Below are 16715 nucleotides of genomic sequence, written 5' to 3' on the forward strand. Positions count from 1 at the left end.
TTTAACAAATTAACCAATAAAAAAAGCCTATAATGTTTATATATTTAATTAGATAACAAAATGGCTTCATTGAAAGATATACACTAAGGTCGATGATAATCTAGCAGTTAGAATTTCTGGAGGGGCTGAAAACTTTCAAGGCATAAAGGGGAGTAGAATGAAAAAATGACAAGTAGATTGAAATATCAGGGAAATAATTTTCTTAAAAAATTATCACTCCTAATTCTAAGTAAATATGTTTATATTTTAATGGGCATCTTAAAAAAAGCTTTAGCTACGGCTATTATTGAAATAATCACAAACATCAAAATAAAGACTTGCAAATATATAACTGACATATATAAGACACAGAATATGTGTACAAAATTACAGCAATTAGTATTCATAGTGTAAATGCATTTGAGGGAGTTCTGGCAGCACTCCTCCAGACTTCCTGTAGACACAAAGTTCCTCAGGGAGGCAAATGGCACCCACTGCCGGCAGGTCAGGGCCACCTGTTAACTTTGTTTTGGGACTAGAATATTTTAACATATGTCACAGGACTTATAAGGGCCAAGAACTCAAATAAGCAAAACATTTAAGCGTATTCCCCTAAAAATCTACATCTGAAATTGACTTGCACCTCTCCTTCTACTAGGACAGGCATGATAGTAAGGTTGTTAGAACCTGAGTGTCTCAGAGCAGTAATTTTTTCTCTGAATCAAAAATCTGGGAGGGGCCAGCCCAGTAGCGCAGCAGTTAAGTTCGCATGTTCTGCTTTGGCAGCCCAGGGTTCCCCGGTTTGGGTCCCGGGTGCCGACATGGCACCGCTAGGCAAGCCATGCTGTGGTAGGTGTCCCACATATAAAGTGGAGGAAGATAGGCACAGATGTTGGCTCCGGGTTAATCTTCCTCAAGATAAATAAATAAATAAATAAATAAATAAATAAATAAATAAATAAATAAATAAAATAAAAAAATCTGGCAGTGTTAAAATGAGCACATTTTGTAGAATGAAAAATAGAAAACAAGGATAAACAAACACCTCATCATTAATTTTTAAAACCATATAAAGGAATAGATGAAGCAGGTATAACAAAATCTTGATATCTGTTTAATTTGATTTAGGATGGGTGTATGGAACCTTCATCCTACTAATTCTGTTCTTTGTATACTGGAATCTCCTTTCAAAGGCGCTTATACTAAAATACATTTCAGATGGATCCAAAATTTAAATGCTAAAACAAAAACCATAAAAGTGGTAGCAGAAACCACAAGAGAATTAAAAAAATAATATTGAAGTAAAAAAGACACAACAGTCATTAACAAAAACGCAGATAATTCTGTATTCATAAAAACAATTTTCAGCATAGCAAAATCTATTATAAAGCAAAAGAAAAAGACCAATGACAAACTTGAAAAGGAAAAAAACATCTCAAAGGGTTAAGATTCCTAATATATGAAGAACTCTAACAAACCAGCAAGAATAATCTTGACAATACACACAAAAACAACAGGTAGGCCATAAAGAAGAAATAGGTTTTTATGAAAGGATGTATTCTCTTATTATTATAGTGAGCCCAAATACATTAATAGTACCATTTTCATCTATCAGATGGACAAATATCCAACTAATGGGCACAGCAAAAAGTCATGGAGTTAAACCGGTATAATACTCATGAAGGATGATATGCCATAGGTATCAAACTTATAATTGCAAATATCCTTTCATCCAGTAATTCCACTTCTAGGATGTTGTCTTATAAAATAAATTTGTACCTGTGTAAAAAATGTGTGGTCACTCACAGCAGTGTTTAAAATAGGAAAAGACTGAAAACAACCTAAACGTTCATTAAGGGAACTACTTAAATTCTGGTACATCCACACAACGAACTACTATGCAATAGCTAAAAATAAGGAAGCTCTTTATGTACTATTATGAAATGGACTCCAAACTAAATTAGTGAAAAACCATGTAACAGAAATATGTATAGTATGCTGTCCATATTTTTAACGGGGGAGGGGCGGGGGGAAAGTGTATATGCATTTCCTTACATAGGTCCGGAACATCCTAGGAAGGGCACACTAGAAATTATTATCATTGATTGGGTACTGAGAGGAAGCTTAGGAGGCTGAGAATTCACTGCATATCCTTTTATACCTTTTTTTTTTGAGGAAGATTAGCCCTGAGCTAACATCTGCTGCCAATCCTCCTCCTTTTGCTGAAGAAGACTGGTCCTGAGCTCACATCCGTGCCCACCTTCCTCTACTTTATACGTGGGATGCCTGCCAGGCGGTGCCATGTCCACACCCAGGATCCGAACCTGCAAATCCCAGGCCGCTGAAGCAGAACGTGCGGACATAACTGCTGCGCCACCAGGCCGGTCCCCCTTTAAACCTTTTGAATGAAGTATGTAAATATCTTACTATTCAAAAATAAAAAATGATCTTTGACCCTCCACCTACAGCTCATGGATATGTTTTTTAAGTTTTCCACTTTAAATTACAATATCACTCCCAGTTGAGCAGATATACTGGGAGGAGTAAGATGTATTTATGACTTAGCAAATACTAATCTGGTAACAGTAGAGTGTGTCTGAAAGCTAAAGACAAATGATGTTTCTTCCCAATTTCTCCCATAGCAGGAGTCAGTTTCCCCCAGTTACCTCCAATTTCAAACCAGCTGCTCCAGTGCCAACATTCACATAAAGTTTAAAATAAAATCCCCACTATTCTCCTGCTTCCTATGGTAGAAAGCTGTGATGCTAGGAAGAGCAATAAGAAAACTATTTCAATTGATGAATGGCTAGACTAGCGTGTTGGCAGCACAAGTCAGTTCAGGAAGGAATGTATAGGGAGCTCCGGAATGTATAGCAGAGAAGATAGCCAGAAAAACACGCCTGTGGTAAATTCTCTAAAAATGCTAGACTGAATAAAAACAATCTTTCAAAATGAATCACAGATACCACAACGAAAAAGACATTCCAGACAGGTAAACAAGAAACTACTGATTTCTAGTGACCAGCATAAAAGTAAAAAGAGTAGGAAAAAATATACTGTAAATAACAGAACATTGTTGCAGCTACATTAACAATTAGTCATGATGAAGGTTACTCTATAATAATAAAAGGTTAAAATCATAAAAAAAGAGTAATTTTAAACTCTTATGTACCTAATACTCAAAATACAAAAAGTTGGCAGTATTATGAGGAATTGACACATTCATCATAGAGTAGGCAACCTGCATACAACTTTTTTAGTAACTTATTAAGCAGATCACAAAAGAAAAAAATTATTAATGATTAAAAGATTAAGGACCAGCCCCAGTGGGCTAGCAGTTAAGTTCGGCCTGCTCTACTTCAGCACCCAGGTTCAGTTCTCAGGCATTGACATAATCACTCGTTTGTCAGCAGCCACGCTGTCATAGCGGTTCACACACACAAAGAGGAAGACTGGCAACAGATGTTAGCTCTAGGTGAATCTTCCTCAGCTGAAAAAAAAAAATCTTAAAGATTAAAATCACCCAAGGAGCAAATCTGATCTTTTAGACAAACATATCTTATACCTCACCTAATAAATGAGGAATACACTAACTACACCAGTGAATAAAACAAGTCTCACTAAATTTTAAGGACAGGCACCACATTGCTCAGATTATGTCACAATGCAATTAAGTAACAAGGTAATTTTTAAAACCTCATTTGTAAATTAAAACTTCTAAGTAACAAATAGGAAGAGGAAACAAAAAATAAGATTTTAAAAATACTTAGAACAGAAAGATAATTAAAATTATAGGATGATGCCAAAGCAATATGTGGAGCATTCAGATTTATATTTTTATATTAGTAAAGATAAAAGGCTGAAAATGAGAAATGATACAATTTTAGTTAAAAAGTAAAGTGGAACAAACCCACACAAAGTAGAAAGAAGAGAATAAAGACATAACAATTACACCTATACAAAAGGGTTTTCCAGCTCTACCGTACTTTTAGGACACTAAGACTGAACACTCAATATTAGCAGCTGAGAATCTAAAACCTGTAGTTACTTCACATCTATCATTGTACTGTGCATCATGATTAATTTGTAAGTAACCTATCTGACAAGCCATAGCTGTGATGGTATGTCCATAAACGCAGGTCATACAATTCAAAAGCTACCAGCATAATGGAGAAGAAAGATGATCTAATAAAGAAGAGTGGTAGAGGTTAGAGTCAGAAGTCAGGTTGGACGATATTATAAATGACGATGATGGCTGACTTAAAAAAAAAATCAATTACTACCACCATGTATTAATGATTTACTACTTGCCAGCAACTGTAATAGTGCTTGAGCCATTTAACCCTAAAATCTTGCAAGGTGGGTATTATCAACTCCATTTTACCAATGAGGAAATCAGGCTGAGAGAGGATAATTAAACTGCTCTGATGTTTCAGAACGTGGCAGAGTTTAGGTTTATATTCAAATCTATTTGAGTCCAAAGACTCTTTTTTTTTTTTTTAAATGATTGGCACCAGAGCTAACATCTGTTGCCAATCTTTTTTTTTTTTCCTCCTCCTCCTTCTTCCTAAAGCCCCCAGTACATAGTTGTATATTCCCAGGTGCAGGTCCTTCTAGGTGAGCTATGTGGGACGCAGCCTCAGCGTGGCCTGATGAGCAGTGCCATGTCTGCACCTGGGACCCGAATTCGTGAAACCCTGGGCCACTGCAGCGGAGCGCATGAAATTAACCACTGGGCCATGGGGCCAGCCCCCCAAAGATTGTTCTTAACATCTTTGCTATAAGCAGTGGATATTCCAAGATCATTAGTTTTTTTAAGGTGTATATTAATTAATAAACAATATTACCGCTAATAGAAATGAAAGAATAGCTCAAAAACCAAGAAATACCTCACTTACTGGCATGGGGTGAGTTCACGAAGGGGGTTAGAGTTCTGATGCTTGAAGTACCAAACTTTTTTTTTTAGCTATTTGAACTATCATTAGGTAATCAACAGCACCCAGGTGTTGGAAAGACCACTGTGTAGCCTGACCTCTTATACTTTTACTTCAAACTTTCCAAGCTTATCCTCCTTCTGTAGTTCAAGGACAGTGTGGTTAGTCACTGTTGGATTAGAGATGTAGTTATCTGGGGAAATTAGGCGATTATGTATTGAACACAGGATATAGCCTAGAACCTTACTTTCTTGAATAAGTCCCTGTAACTCAGTTTGTTTCCTTGTTATTGACTTCTTTCTGATAAAAGTGGAGTGCAGGATATATTGTTGCACGGCCTCCTGGGCAATGAAACGTGGCTGCAAAATTATCAGTCCAAGAACTAAAGCAGCTTTCTCCTATGTTGTTTTCTTACTTTCAATAAAAACCATCATCTTGAATATTTGGAGCCATAAAAAAAGAATGAAATCTTGTCATTTATGACAATCTAGATGGACCCTGAGGGGATTATACTAAGTAAGACAAGTCAGAGGAAGATAAATACTGTAAGATCTCATTTACAGGAGGAATCTAAAAACAAAAACAAAAAAAACAAGACCAGAGACACAGAGAACAGACTGGTGGTTGCCAGGTGCAGGGAGTGGGCGGTAGGTGAGATGGGTGCAGGCAATCAAAAGGTACAAACTTCCTGTTACAAAACAAGTAAGTCACGGGGCTGTAACGTACAGCATGGTGACTAAATAATACTGTATTACATATTTGAAAGTTGCTAGAATAAATCTTAAAAGTTCTCATCACAAGAAAAAAAAATTCTCTTAACTATGTATGGTGACAAACGTTTTAACTAGACTTATCGTGGTGATCACTTTGCAATATATACAAATATTGACTCATGTTGTATACCTGAAACTAACATAATATTGTATGTCAATTATACCTCAATTTAAAAAAAACCCACATCACCTTCACTTACCTTAACAGTGTCCTCTGATTTTTTAACAACATCCAAGTCTCTACTTACAGGACCAGTAATTATTTTAAACATTTACTGAATCTGAACACGTTATCTCACAAATGGCATTTGTAGCAGCCCTTTGTTTTTATTTCTGCACTTACTGTATAGGACATTTAATGGTGTTACTTTTCTGGGAACTGGATAATTGAGGCTTTACTGTACTTAAGAGAAATAAGGTTTAAATTACATTATATAATGTCTGCATTATTGTATGCATTATTTCATGTTTGCTATGGCTAAAGGGAGAGGAAATGAGAATACAGCAAGTCAGAGAAACATGCTATGGATAAATCAAAGGACAATGGTATCAAAAAGAAAAAAATCAGCAACCTTACAAAGCTGTTTTTTCCAACGTTCCAACCTCTGCCCTTTTGCTATAAGCGTTAGTGATCAATTACCACCTCTTTAAAGTCACTAAAGAGGGACAAGCTTATATGCAATTGAAAAAAATTTACAGGGGCTGGCCCCATGGCCAAGTGGTTAAGTTCACGCGCTCTGCTACAGGCGGCCCAGTGTTTTGTTGGTTTGAATCCTGGGCATGGACATGGCACTGCTCATCAAACCACGCTGAGGCAGCGTCCCACATGTCACAACTAGAAGGACCCACAACCAAGAATATACAACTATGTACTGGGGGGCTTTGGGGAGAAAAAGGAAAAAAATAAAATTTTTAAAAAAAGAAAAAAGAAAAAAATTTACATGCTGCTTGCCCGCCCAGTACTAGGACTCTCAACCCATTTATCACTTGTAAATTCTTTAAATTTCTTTTTGTTCTTATATTCATCCTAGATTTATTCAGCTAACCAAACACTTTTGCTAACCCAAATTATTTCAACAAGTACTTCCTAACTCATTACTTTTGAGTTTCTACATGTCTAACCAACCTATTAGTAAACTGCAGAACTTTCTTCTGTCTGAAATTTGGAGATTCAACTCTCTCCCCTCAGAAATACACTCTGCCTATCCAAAGAGAAACTTAACTTTCAGAGTGCTGACACTGAAGTGCTGTCTGGTTCATAAATGACAATTTTGCATGACTAAAGTGACCAATTTCTAAAAAATATAAAAATGACCAACCAACAGGATTGAAAAAAAACCAATACAAGTTGTATAAAATAAAGCCACAAACTAGTTAAGAAATTTCAGCTCCAATTTGTCCAACTAATTCAGTTAACAAGAAAACCCAATAACCAGACCACTCTATTTCTAATAAAGCCATTTATCTTGTCACAGTTACAATACATACAACAAATATAATTACAGCAATATGTGTCTTGCTCTAACATAAATGGCAAATATATCCCATGAAAAGAGAACATCAAAATACCACAAAATATAAAGATATCACCTGCTCAAATCTAGTTAAAGTATTTATTAAGATATGAAACCTGGTACTTTCTTATTTCAACAGATGCTTCTTTCTATGACAAGATTTCCTTTCTATGAGGACACACTGACAAAAATCAAATGCCAAGAATTGCAATACCCAAGCAACCAATATTAACAAAAATAGTAGGGTACCATCATTGGAATTAACTCTCAAGGAATATAAGTTACCAACTCAACATGACTTCATTTTCCTCCACATTTCTGGCTCCTTTTCAGCATACTCAAACCTCAACTGTCCATGCAGGTGACCATCAATATTATCAATTAGCAACAGACAGAACTTAAAACCTCAGTTTAGTTCCCCTTTTACACAAAGTACTTATTCATCTTATTCTAGATAAAAGGCGCTTTACATTTTTCTTAATGTTGAAAAATGAAGAATCATAAGGATATTATGTATTGCAACCAAAGCAAAATATCATATATTGTTACTGTCTATTTCATCAATTCCATTTTATGAACATATATGATCAAGAGTTTGACTCTAGTACTTTCAAAATATGTACTTACCTATTAAAAAGCAAAACGGTGAGGTGAAGGATAACATCACTTCCACTGGACACTGTCGGCTTCATTGTTTGAATGTATCTAAGAGCTTGTCTGTGCTCCCCCTGACTCATGAAGGCTTGAATAATCTTTGAGTGTTGCCACGACAGAGGTTTTGCAGTAGCTGGGTGAAAGAGAAGATCCAAACCACTCTGCAAAAATGATGTGAAAATTGGTCAACACAAATATGATGCTTTGCAGTTAGACAAAGTAGTTAACCCTTAAAAAGACAGGCAATACTTAGACCACAAAAATCAAGATAAAACCAATTTAAAGATAAGCTGAAAAGATCTACTTTAACCTACGGTATACTTTATTTTAAATAAAAGACTTATCAAAAGTTTCATACTTCTGAGACCTTGTTAAGCCGTTATATAAAATCTTTCCATTACTAGTGTGCTACATCAATGCCAAATGTTGCCTTCTACGATTCCAACATGCCCAACATATCTCTAACATAACAATCACCAGATCTGCACTATTAGTAATTGTTTACTTGTTTCTTTCTTTAGATAGTAAGGATCATGCGGTTCTGAACTGTTTTCTTTGTATTTTTACTGCCTAAGATAGCGCTTGGTGAAGGTATTGATTAAACTGAGTCCTTAAATTACATCTAGAAGCAGACTACATCATATCTTTAACATCAAATTTAATCCACTTAATTAAAATTAATGTATTTTTTAAAAAATTCTAATAGTTTACAAAAGCTTACATTCTAAGTGAACTAACAGACTTACCTCATAGTCATTATGATCTATCAGCCAAAACCCTTGAATAAGTTTAACCTGACCCCAAGAAATGGCAAATGCAGTTGGAAATGATTCAATGGAAGTATCTGTTTTGTTTGGAAAAGAATACATAATATCAAGTAGCAAATAAATGGTCTTTAAAAAAGAGGATTAAGGACAATAAACTAAAAGAAAAACTCCTACGTATATATGTATTTGTAATAGGTACCAAGAGAATGTAGCAGAAAAGAAGCTTCTAGTGTTCAGAGAGAATCGTGACTATCCAGCTACGGAAGTACAGCTTTATTAAATGTGGGTACAGCCCGTACCACAACCAGCTTCGTTCATTCTCAGTAGTAAGTATCAGCACAAAAGAGACAGACTAAAGCATAAATTCTTCATGAAGTCAGTAGCTCAGCAAATTTAAAAAACAAAGCTATAGACAAAATTCCAGTTATCTAGCAAAAACCGGCAGCTTAAGCAAACACGTCATGTATCTTATAAATTAGAAATGGAACTATGCATTTTTAGACTAAGAAACTGACATTAGTACAAAAATTTTCTTGCAAAGACCACAGGGCTCAAACACAATGTCTAAAGTAATATTATGCTAACCTATAAGGTATTCAGATTTAGCACATAAGTTAACCTCATTGAGAATGACCACTTGCCAGCAATGTTTTAGAACAGCACATATAAGAATCTGATGAAAGTCATGGACAGTATCCTTAGAAAAATAAACAGATAGCAAAATTTTGCATAGTTTCAGGTTAACTATAGACCATCTAAGTCCAACCAAGAGATCCTGGGTTAAGAATCCTTCCTTTTAAAAAAAATTTAAATGGGAAACTGAGATTGTATTAGCTGTGTAAGGTTCCTACTACTCTGAAATTTTATGATTCTGGCAATACATGAATTATTTGATAAAATTTTAAAGGATACAATAGAATGCTTGCTTGCTTCAGTAACGTTGTCTAGTAGGTATATGTCAAGCAGTGCCTATAAAAGGGGTAAAAAATTCAGTGCATTTTATATACTCATTCATTCATGCTCCTTGCTCTTCCCAAGCCTGTGCCAGGTGTGACAAACACAGCTAAGCAAGTCCCCCCGCAAACTGTGTGGACCCTTTCAGTGTGTCATGTTACTGCAAACCTACATGTAGACTAGTAGGAGGATATCTTCCTGTGCCTCCTTCATCCCGCTTCCACAACTTCTCAACTCCAACTCCCAGCTGAGAAACCATTTCATCAATCATCAAGCAATCAGGGCTCCACTTGCCTCTGCAACAAGGGCAACATTAAGGATTATTTAATATTAGTGTAATTATTATTATCAAAATAATAAACACTAGACTCTTGAAAGTAATGATCCCAACTATCAAAGGGAGAAGAGAGTCGAGAACAGGACCCCATTTAGCATTGTGAGAACCACAGACATCGATGAGAGTTAGTCAGGTAAATCCTAAAGAAGCCTTAAGTTTGGTCATCAGCAAGCCAGTCAAAGAAGGTCGGGTCCTAGGGGAGAATGGAGTCCAGCCAGCCAAGTGCCTGAGGCTGTTCTGTTTTCTACCATCTTGAGCAAATTACCAAAAAGCATGGTAGCCCAGTATAGTAAAAATACTGCAGATCAAAATCAAAGAGTTACAATTTAAGTTTCATCACTTGGACTAGTCTTTTTTTTTTTTTTTTCTGAGGAAGATTAGCCCTGAGCTAACATCTGCTGCCAATCCTCCTTTTTTTTGCTGAGGAAGACTGGCCCTGAGCTCACATGCGTGCCCATCTTCCTCTACTTTCTATGTGGGACGCCTACCACAGGATGGCTTGCCAAGCGGTGCCACGTCCGCACCTGGGATCCGAACCGGCAAACCCCAGGCCGCCGAAGTGGAACGTGTGAACTTAACCACTGTGACACCGGGCCAGCCCCTGGACTAGTGTTTTAACCTCAGTGAGTCTTTCAAAAATAAATTATTGAGTAACTACACGGTGATAAGCAGATATTGTCCCTGTCTGTCTCCTCATCTAACAGCAGCAGCAGTTACTACTTACTGAGCTTCTTGTATGAGTCAGGTACTCTAAGAGGTGCCCTGCATGTATTATTTTACTTGACCCTCATATTGACTTTGTAATTTAGGTGAGAAACAGGATTAGAAAGTTTAGCAAACCTGCTCAAAGACATATACTTATGAAATAACAGTTCTAGAATTTTCAGATAGCCCCAATAAATCTCCTCAGTCCACACTCACTACCCTAGATTATTCTAAGGCAACAAAGTTCCAGCTGGCAAGCCTCTTAAGCACTGATTTCCAGGTGATTCTGACACAACAAACTTGGAATCAATGTTTGTGAGTCATGCTTTAAATGTCAGATGCTACTCTACAGCTCTGTCCGTCCCACTTGAGGAAGAAGGCTATTTAATTCCGAGGTAGGGCCAAGGCTCTAAACACGACTCTTCTTCTATTACTTCTACTTCTTTATTTCAAAGGAACCAACTATGCTAATATTCATGTATTTTAAAAAGGGAAAAAAACAAAAAGTGGTTAAGTGTTAAAGTGCAACTGTTAACGAAAAGAATGTAAAATAACTAACTGGTGATATATTTTAAGCTTTTTTGATGAATAGTAGCTTCTAGTTTTTCTGAATGAGAATTCTCAGGAAAAAATATATGCTTAAATTATCGAATCTCCTCTGATAAATCAATCATGGTAATTGGTTTTACGTAGGAAATGATGAGTACTTGGACATCCTCAAGTTCTAAAATAAAAGTGTAACCACTGGGTCAAAGTAAACATTACAACTAAAATAGTAATTCTGATAACAGATTCTGATACTTTACTGAGAATTCCACTCATTTAATTCTTTTGTAACACGATGAACTCTGTTCTGAGAAGGCTTTGACTTCTTATAGAAGTAACTTCTAAAATGTTTTTGAAGGTTTTGGACGTACAATACCTTGACAAACGCTCACACTTCTGTCGACGACTGGTGTAGTAGTTCTGAATTACAGGGTAGTTGTAGCATAACCTTGACAACTGCACAGCATCATCTGGAATTTTTTTTAGGAGTTGGAAAAAAAAAGCTAGTAATATTTCCAAAATATCCCAACAACACTTCAGGTTACACCCATTGATGTTCTACTCTAATTTCATAACGCTGTTTAATTTGTGGACTTCCTAAATTTAAGTAATAAAAGAATGCTAGACATCCCTTTACTAACAGATACACAAATGAGAAAACGGAGTTTCTCATGAAATTCTATAACAATGATGCTGGCTTAAAACCCTGCAAAAGGTATTCTAGAAAATGATTCTATGCCCTTAGGCACAAACGATAATCTGAAAGCAAGCCATCTTCACTATTTGTTCAAGTAAAAATCTAGGAGAATTATAAAAGAATAAGACCAACAGCAACTACGCACAGCGGCATAAGCCCTTCTAAATAAAATCTAACGTGTTCCCTGGAAATGCGAGAAGTTAAGAGGCTTCGGAAGTGTGTTCTAAACAAAACAATGAAAATCTAATTCTTGGTATCGGCATGAATCATTAGATAAAAGGGGGTATTCAACTGATGGCAAGTAATACTGGTTAGTAACCATATTAAAAGAACTCCTAAAAAGAAAAAGACTGGCAAATTAGATTATAAAACTCATAGTTCTATGGATCTAAATTACAGCTGGTGACATCACTGAACCCATTTTCAGAAGCCATGTTTTGTCAAATATTCTTTCCTTCTAAATGTTATTCAATTCAATAAATGTGTACAGAACACCTGTGTATCAGGCATGGGGTGAGGCACTGAAGATACAAAGTAAGGAAGAATGTAAGCAAAGAAGATAAGAGTAGAAGACGACATAAGTGAAGTGGTGGAAGCAAGGAAACCTGAAACATTAACACATAACAAAACTATAAAGATTTGAGAATGATTCAATTAATATTTATAGATCAAGTAAATATTTTACCTAAGCCCTCTGGTAAAAGCCCAGAATGAGAGAACCAAAGAACCACTTGTGCATATTGACAGATGAGCTGGGTAACCATACACTTATTGCTTAAGTCCATAAGACCTATAAAGAAGATTTAAATGTCAGTTAATATCCAATTTATCAACCACAAACAAAAAATCAAGACACTCAACAGTTTTCAAAAACTAATCAATTACTTGGTGATTTTTAACAATATGTATGTATTTTTGAACAAACTTAACTGAAACAAATAATCTCAAAATTTGTGCTAAAAGAATTAACTCACTGACAAAAGTAGACATTTTAGATAAATATGCTTCCATCTTATAGCTACAGTTCCATTAGTTAACGTCAGAAGTCAAATTTATACATGAATACAAACTAATAGAGTATCATTAATACGGGTTATTCAAACCAGGGCTTTAGATGAAATTGTTTTGTTTAAATAACAAGAAACAATATTACAATGACCTCTGTGAATAAAAACTTACATATTTTAAAATTTGAAATTCTGTTGGAAGTACACCAACTTAACAACCATTAAGCTTAACCCCCAAATTTCCCAAGCTTATTTAAGCATGAGCTCATGGCACATCTAATAACATTCTGGAGATTTCCATTAAAAAAACCAAAAAGCAACTAGCATTTGAGAAATAATGGCCTCTGCACAATGATCTATCTAAGACATAGGAAATTTATTCTTTCTCAAAGTCACAAAATAAAATTTAACAGAACATTCATTTACGTAAGTCAAAGAGCACACCTCTTTCGGTGATCTCTTGGGCCTCTGTTGCAAAACAGCTTAAGACTGTACTAAGGTTGCTGAGAAGCAGATGGCACTGCTGGAGAGACTGTATAGTTTGTGAGTCAATGAAGCGACACGAACCGTCAAACAACGGTGTACCTGACAGGGTAAAACACAAGATTAGCTTCCAGAGTAAATCTGAATTAGTGAAAATCACAAACGCAAAATTATTCAAATTCTATTAACCACAGAATTATTCGATACACTATGAGATTTACAAGATAAGCCTGAAATGGCAAACACTCTCAAGGAATCTAGAAGGGACAGATACAAATTATTATTTTTAAAAAATGTAGAATGAGGTAAGCAGTATATGAGGAAAGTGATACAGATTCAACTGCAGATTCACTAGAAATCAGTTATATTCATTAAATGTTTCTCCTTCAAATAAATGTTTTATATCAGATCTTTTATACATCATGCTGTTTTGTGATTAATACTTTATAAAATAAACTCTTTCTTCTTCCTCATCTTTAAAAGTGAAACACTAAAATTAAGACTCAGATAAAGACAGTTACAGTAAAATTGCATGTTTGTTATAATTCACTGTAGACTTGATTGTCCTTTCATTTCAAACTCAAGGCTGAGTATACAAATTCATTTTTGGGGGAAAAGTATTTTAGTTGCACTAGGTTACATCTTTTAGATAAGATTTAATTACATTAGTATCTAATGTGTAATTGGACCAGAAAACAAACACCTTAATTCTAAATCCATCCTAAAATCAAATTATTTGCTTTACTTACAATATATTTAAAATAATTATGCTTTGTATTTTAATTATTCTTAGTTTTTGAAAAAAAAGTCTCCATTAACCAGTAATGAAATTCAAGGCAGTAAAAATGCGTGCCTTATCCAAGTTCAACCCTGAAACACTGCATTATGCTCAAAGCAAAATAAAAGGCATACAATCTATGAATTGAGTTGAATTAATTTTTTTTTACATAACTTATATAATCAGCCCTGAAAACATTTTCCTCTCAAACACAATAGTTTTTATCCTGATTCTGAATTATCAGATGTTCCATACTTCAACTGTACTGATTACTTATTTAAAATTAATTATTTCATGCTTATAGTTTCATAAGCATGCCCTAAAAGTACTGTAGAACCCCATGTCTTCCTATCAAATTTTGTTGGTTTAAAAATACTCTACCAGGGGCCAGCCAGTGGCAGAGTGGTTAAGTTCGCGCACTCCACTTCAGCAGCCCACGTTGAGGTGGCGTCCCACATGCCACAACTAGAAGGACCCACAACTAAAATATACAACTATGTACTGAGGGGATTAGGGGAGAAGCAGAAGAAAAGAGAAAAAAAAAAAGAGAAAGAAGATTGGCAACAGTTGTTAGCTCAGGTGCCAACCTTAAAAAAAAAAAAAAAATCCTCTACCAAGAATAACTTTTTTTAAAAGTTCCTTTGTTCAGGGGCCGGCCCAGTGGCAGAGCGGTTAAGAGCACACGTTCCACTTCAGCAGCCCGGGGTTTGCCGGTTCGGATCCCAAGTGTGGACACAGCACCGCTTGGCAAGCCATGCTGTGGTAGGCAGCCCACATATAAAGTAGAGGAAGATGGGCACAGATGTTAGCTCAGGGCCAGTCTTCCTCAGAAAAAAGAGGAGGATTGGCAGCAGATGTTAGCTCAGGGCTAATCTTCCTCCAAAAAAGAAAAAAGTTCCTCTGTTCATTCACCACAATGCAATGAATGAGAGAAATAACAAAAATATATACTTTCAAATAAATTTTACTTTCATGTACAGGGCACTCATATATTACCTTTAACGTTATTTTTGCACTAATTGGGCATAATGGGTTTTTCACATTCACAGGATACCTCAAAACTCAAAATGTACAACAGACCAATAAACAAGACTGTCAAGAAGAAAAATGACTTGGCATGACCGACAGTGACATCAATTAGTAGAAGATAGAGGTGATGAGATTTTACCCTGCTATTCAACTTCTTTATATTCATAACCATTTTAAACAGAGAATGACTAAGTAGAGGAGCTTCTGAAGTTAACTGGCATATTCTCCTCACACCATCATCAGCATATTTTATAAATTAAACTCCTAAGATGAAAAGATAAGTAAAGTATAATTCTGAAATTTGCTATTGTGGACATATCAACATGCTGCCAGGTTAAAAACCGGTTGCAAAGTCTTGTCAAAAAATAATTTTGTCACTCTAATGTAAAAAGAAATAGTTTTCTCCTGGGACTTCTTTAAAAAGTTTACAACTTCAAAATTATTAAAAATTATTATTGTTATATACTTAAAACATAAACTGAGATGAGTTTTTTAAATATAATACTTACATAGTCTGTCAAATTCCTCTTTTGTGAGAACCACTTTATTCCACGTCCATTCAAGAACAAAGTGCAAATTAGCAGCAGAATTTGGTTGTTCTTATTTGTAAATATGAAAGGAAAAGGTAAAGAATGATTATTAATTATAAACAAAACACTTACACCTTTTCAGAGGAGAAACGTGACAGAAACCACCCTAACCAAGTGAGCAACGTGAGCATCACCACTAATGGAGACAAACTAGTAGCAGGCCCTCGCAGGGCATCGCTGAACCAGGGAGCACATCACTGCACGCAGTACTGTGCCGAGAAACGCCAAACCTGCCCTAACCATGAGGAAAGGTCAGCAAACACAAACGGAAAGGCAGGCTACAGACAAGCTTATACTCTTTAAAAATGTCGATTTCTTGAAAGACAAAGGCTTAGGAATTATACAAGATTAAGAGAAATTAAAAAGACATGAAAACTATGATACAAAGTATATTCTAGATTGGATTCTGGATTCCTTCTCCCTAAAAATGCTACAAAGAACATTACTGAGACATTCAGTGGGACTCCCATAGGTCTACAGATTAGATAATAGCATGTTATCAATGTTAATTTTCTTGATTTTTATTAACTGCAAAGTGGTTTTTTAAGTGAATGTCCTTGTTTATACAAGGAAATAATATTGAAATATTTATGAGTAAAGAAGCATGATTCAACTTATTCTCAAATGGTTTGGAACAAAAATGATGTGTGTGTGTGGAGTATGTGTTTGTAAAGAGTGAGAGTGATACACACAACTTGGACGAATCCTCAGAGAATTTTGCTCAGTGAAACAGAACCAATCCCACAAGGTTACATACTGTATGATTTCATTTATGAATATTTTTGAAATGACAAAATTATAAAAATAGAGAATAGATTAATGGTGGCCAGAGGTTAGCGATGGGGGTGGAAGGCAGGTGTGGCTATAAAAGGGCAACATGGAGGATCCTGATTGTGATACTGTACTAGAGTTTTGCCAGATCTTACAATTGGGAGGAAATGTGATAAAGGGTACACAGGATCTCTCTA

General features: G+C 35.6%; 1 protein-coding gene across 1 annotated transcript in view; it reads right to left on the bottom strand.

Moving 5' to 3' along the window:
- Nucleotides 1-16715, bottom strand: part of AHCTF1 (AT-hook containing transcription factor 1) — an 87133-nt gene that overhangs the window by 26963 nt on the left and 43455 nt on the right. The window contains exons 14-21 of the mRNA XM_046678290.1: nucleotides 15667-15756; nucleotides 13312-13452; nucleotides 12546-12650; nucleotides 11540-11633; nucleotides 9748-9871; nucleotides 9534-9590; nucleotides 8601-8747; nucleotides 7828-8015 (exon numbers count right to left, since the gene is read on the bottom strand). Coding sequence (XP_046534246.1) covers nucleotides 7828-8015; nucleotides 8601-8747; nucleotides 9534-9590; nucleotides 9748-9871; nucleotides 11540-11633; nucleotides 12546-12650; nucleotides 13312-13452; nucleotides 15667-15756 — 946 coding nt within the window. The remainder of the gene's footprint in view (nucleotides 1-7827; nucleotides 8016-8600; nucleotides 8748-9533; nucleotides 9591-9747; nucleotides 9872-11539; nucleotides 11634-12545; nucleotides 12651-13311; nucleotides 13453-15666; nucleotides 15757-16715) is intronic.

Source organism: Equus quagga, chromosome 12 (genome assembly GCF_021613505.1).
Source record: "Equus quagga isolate Etosha38 chromosome 12, UCLA_HA_Equagga_1.0, whole genome shotgun sequence".
NCBI classification, from domain to species: domain Eukaryota; kingdom Metazoa; phylum Chordata; class Mammalia; order Perissodactyla; family Equidae; genus Equus; species Equus quagga.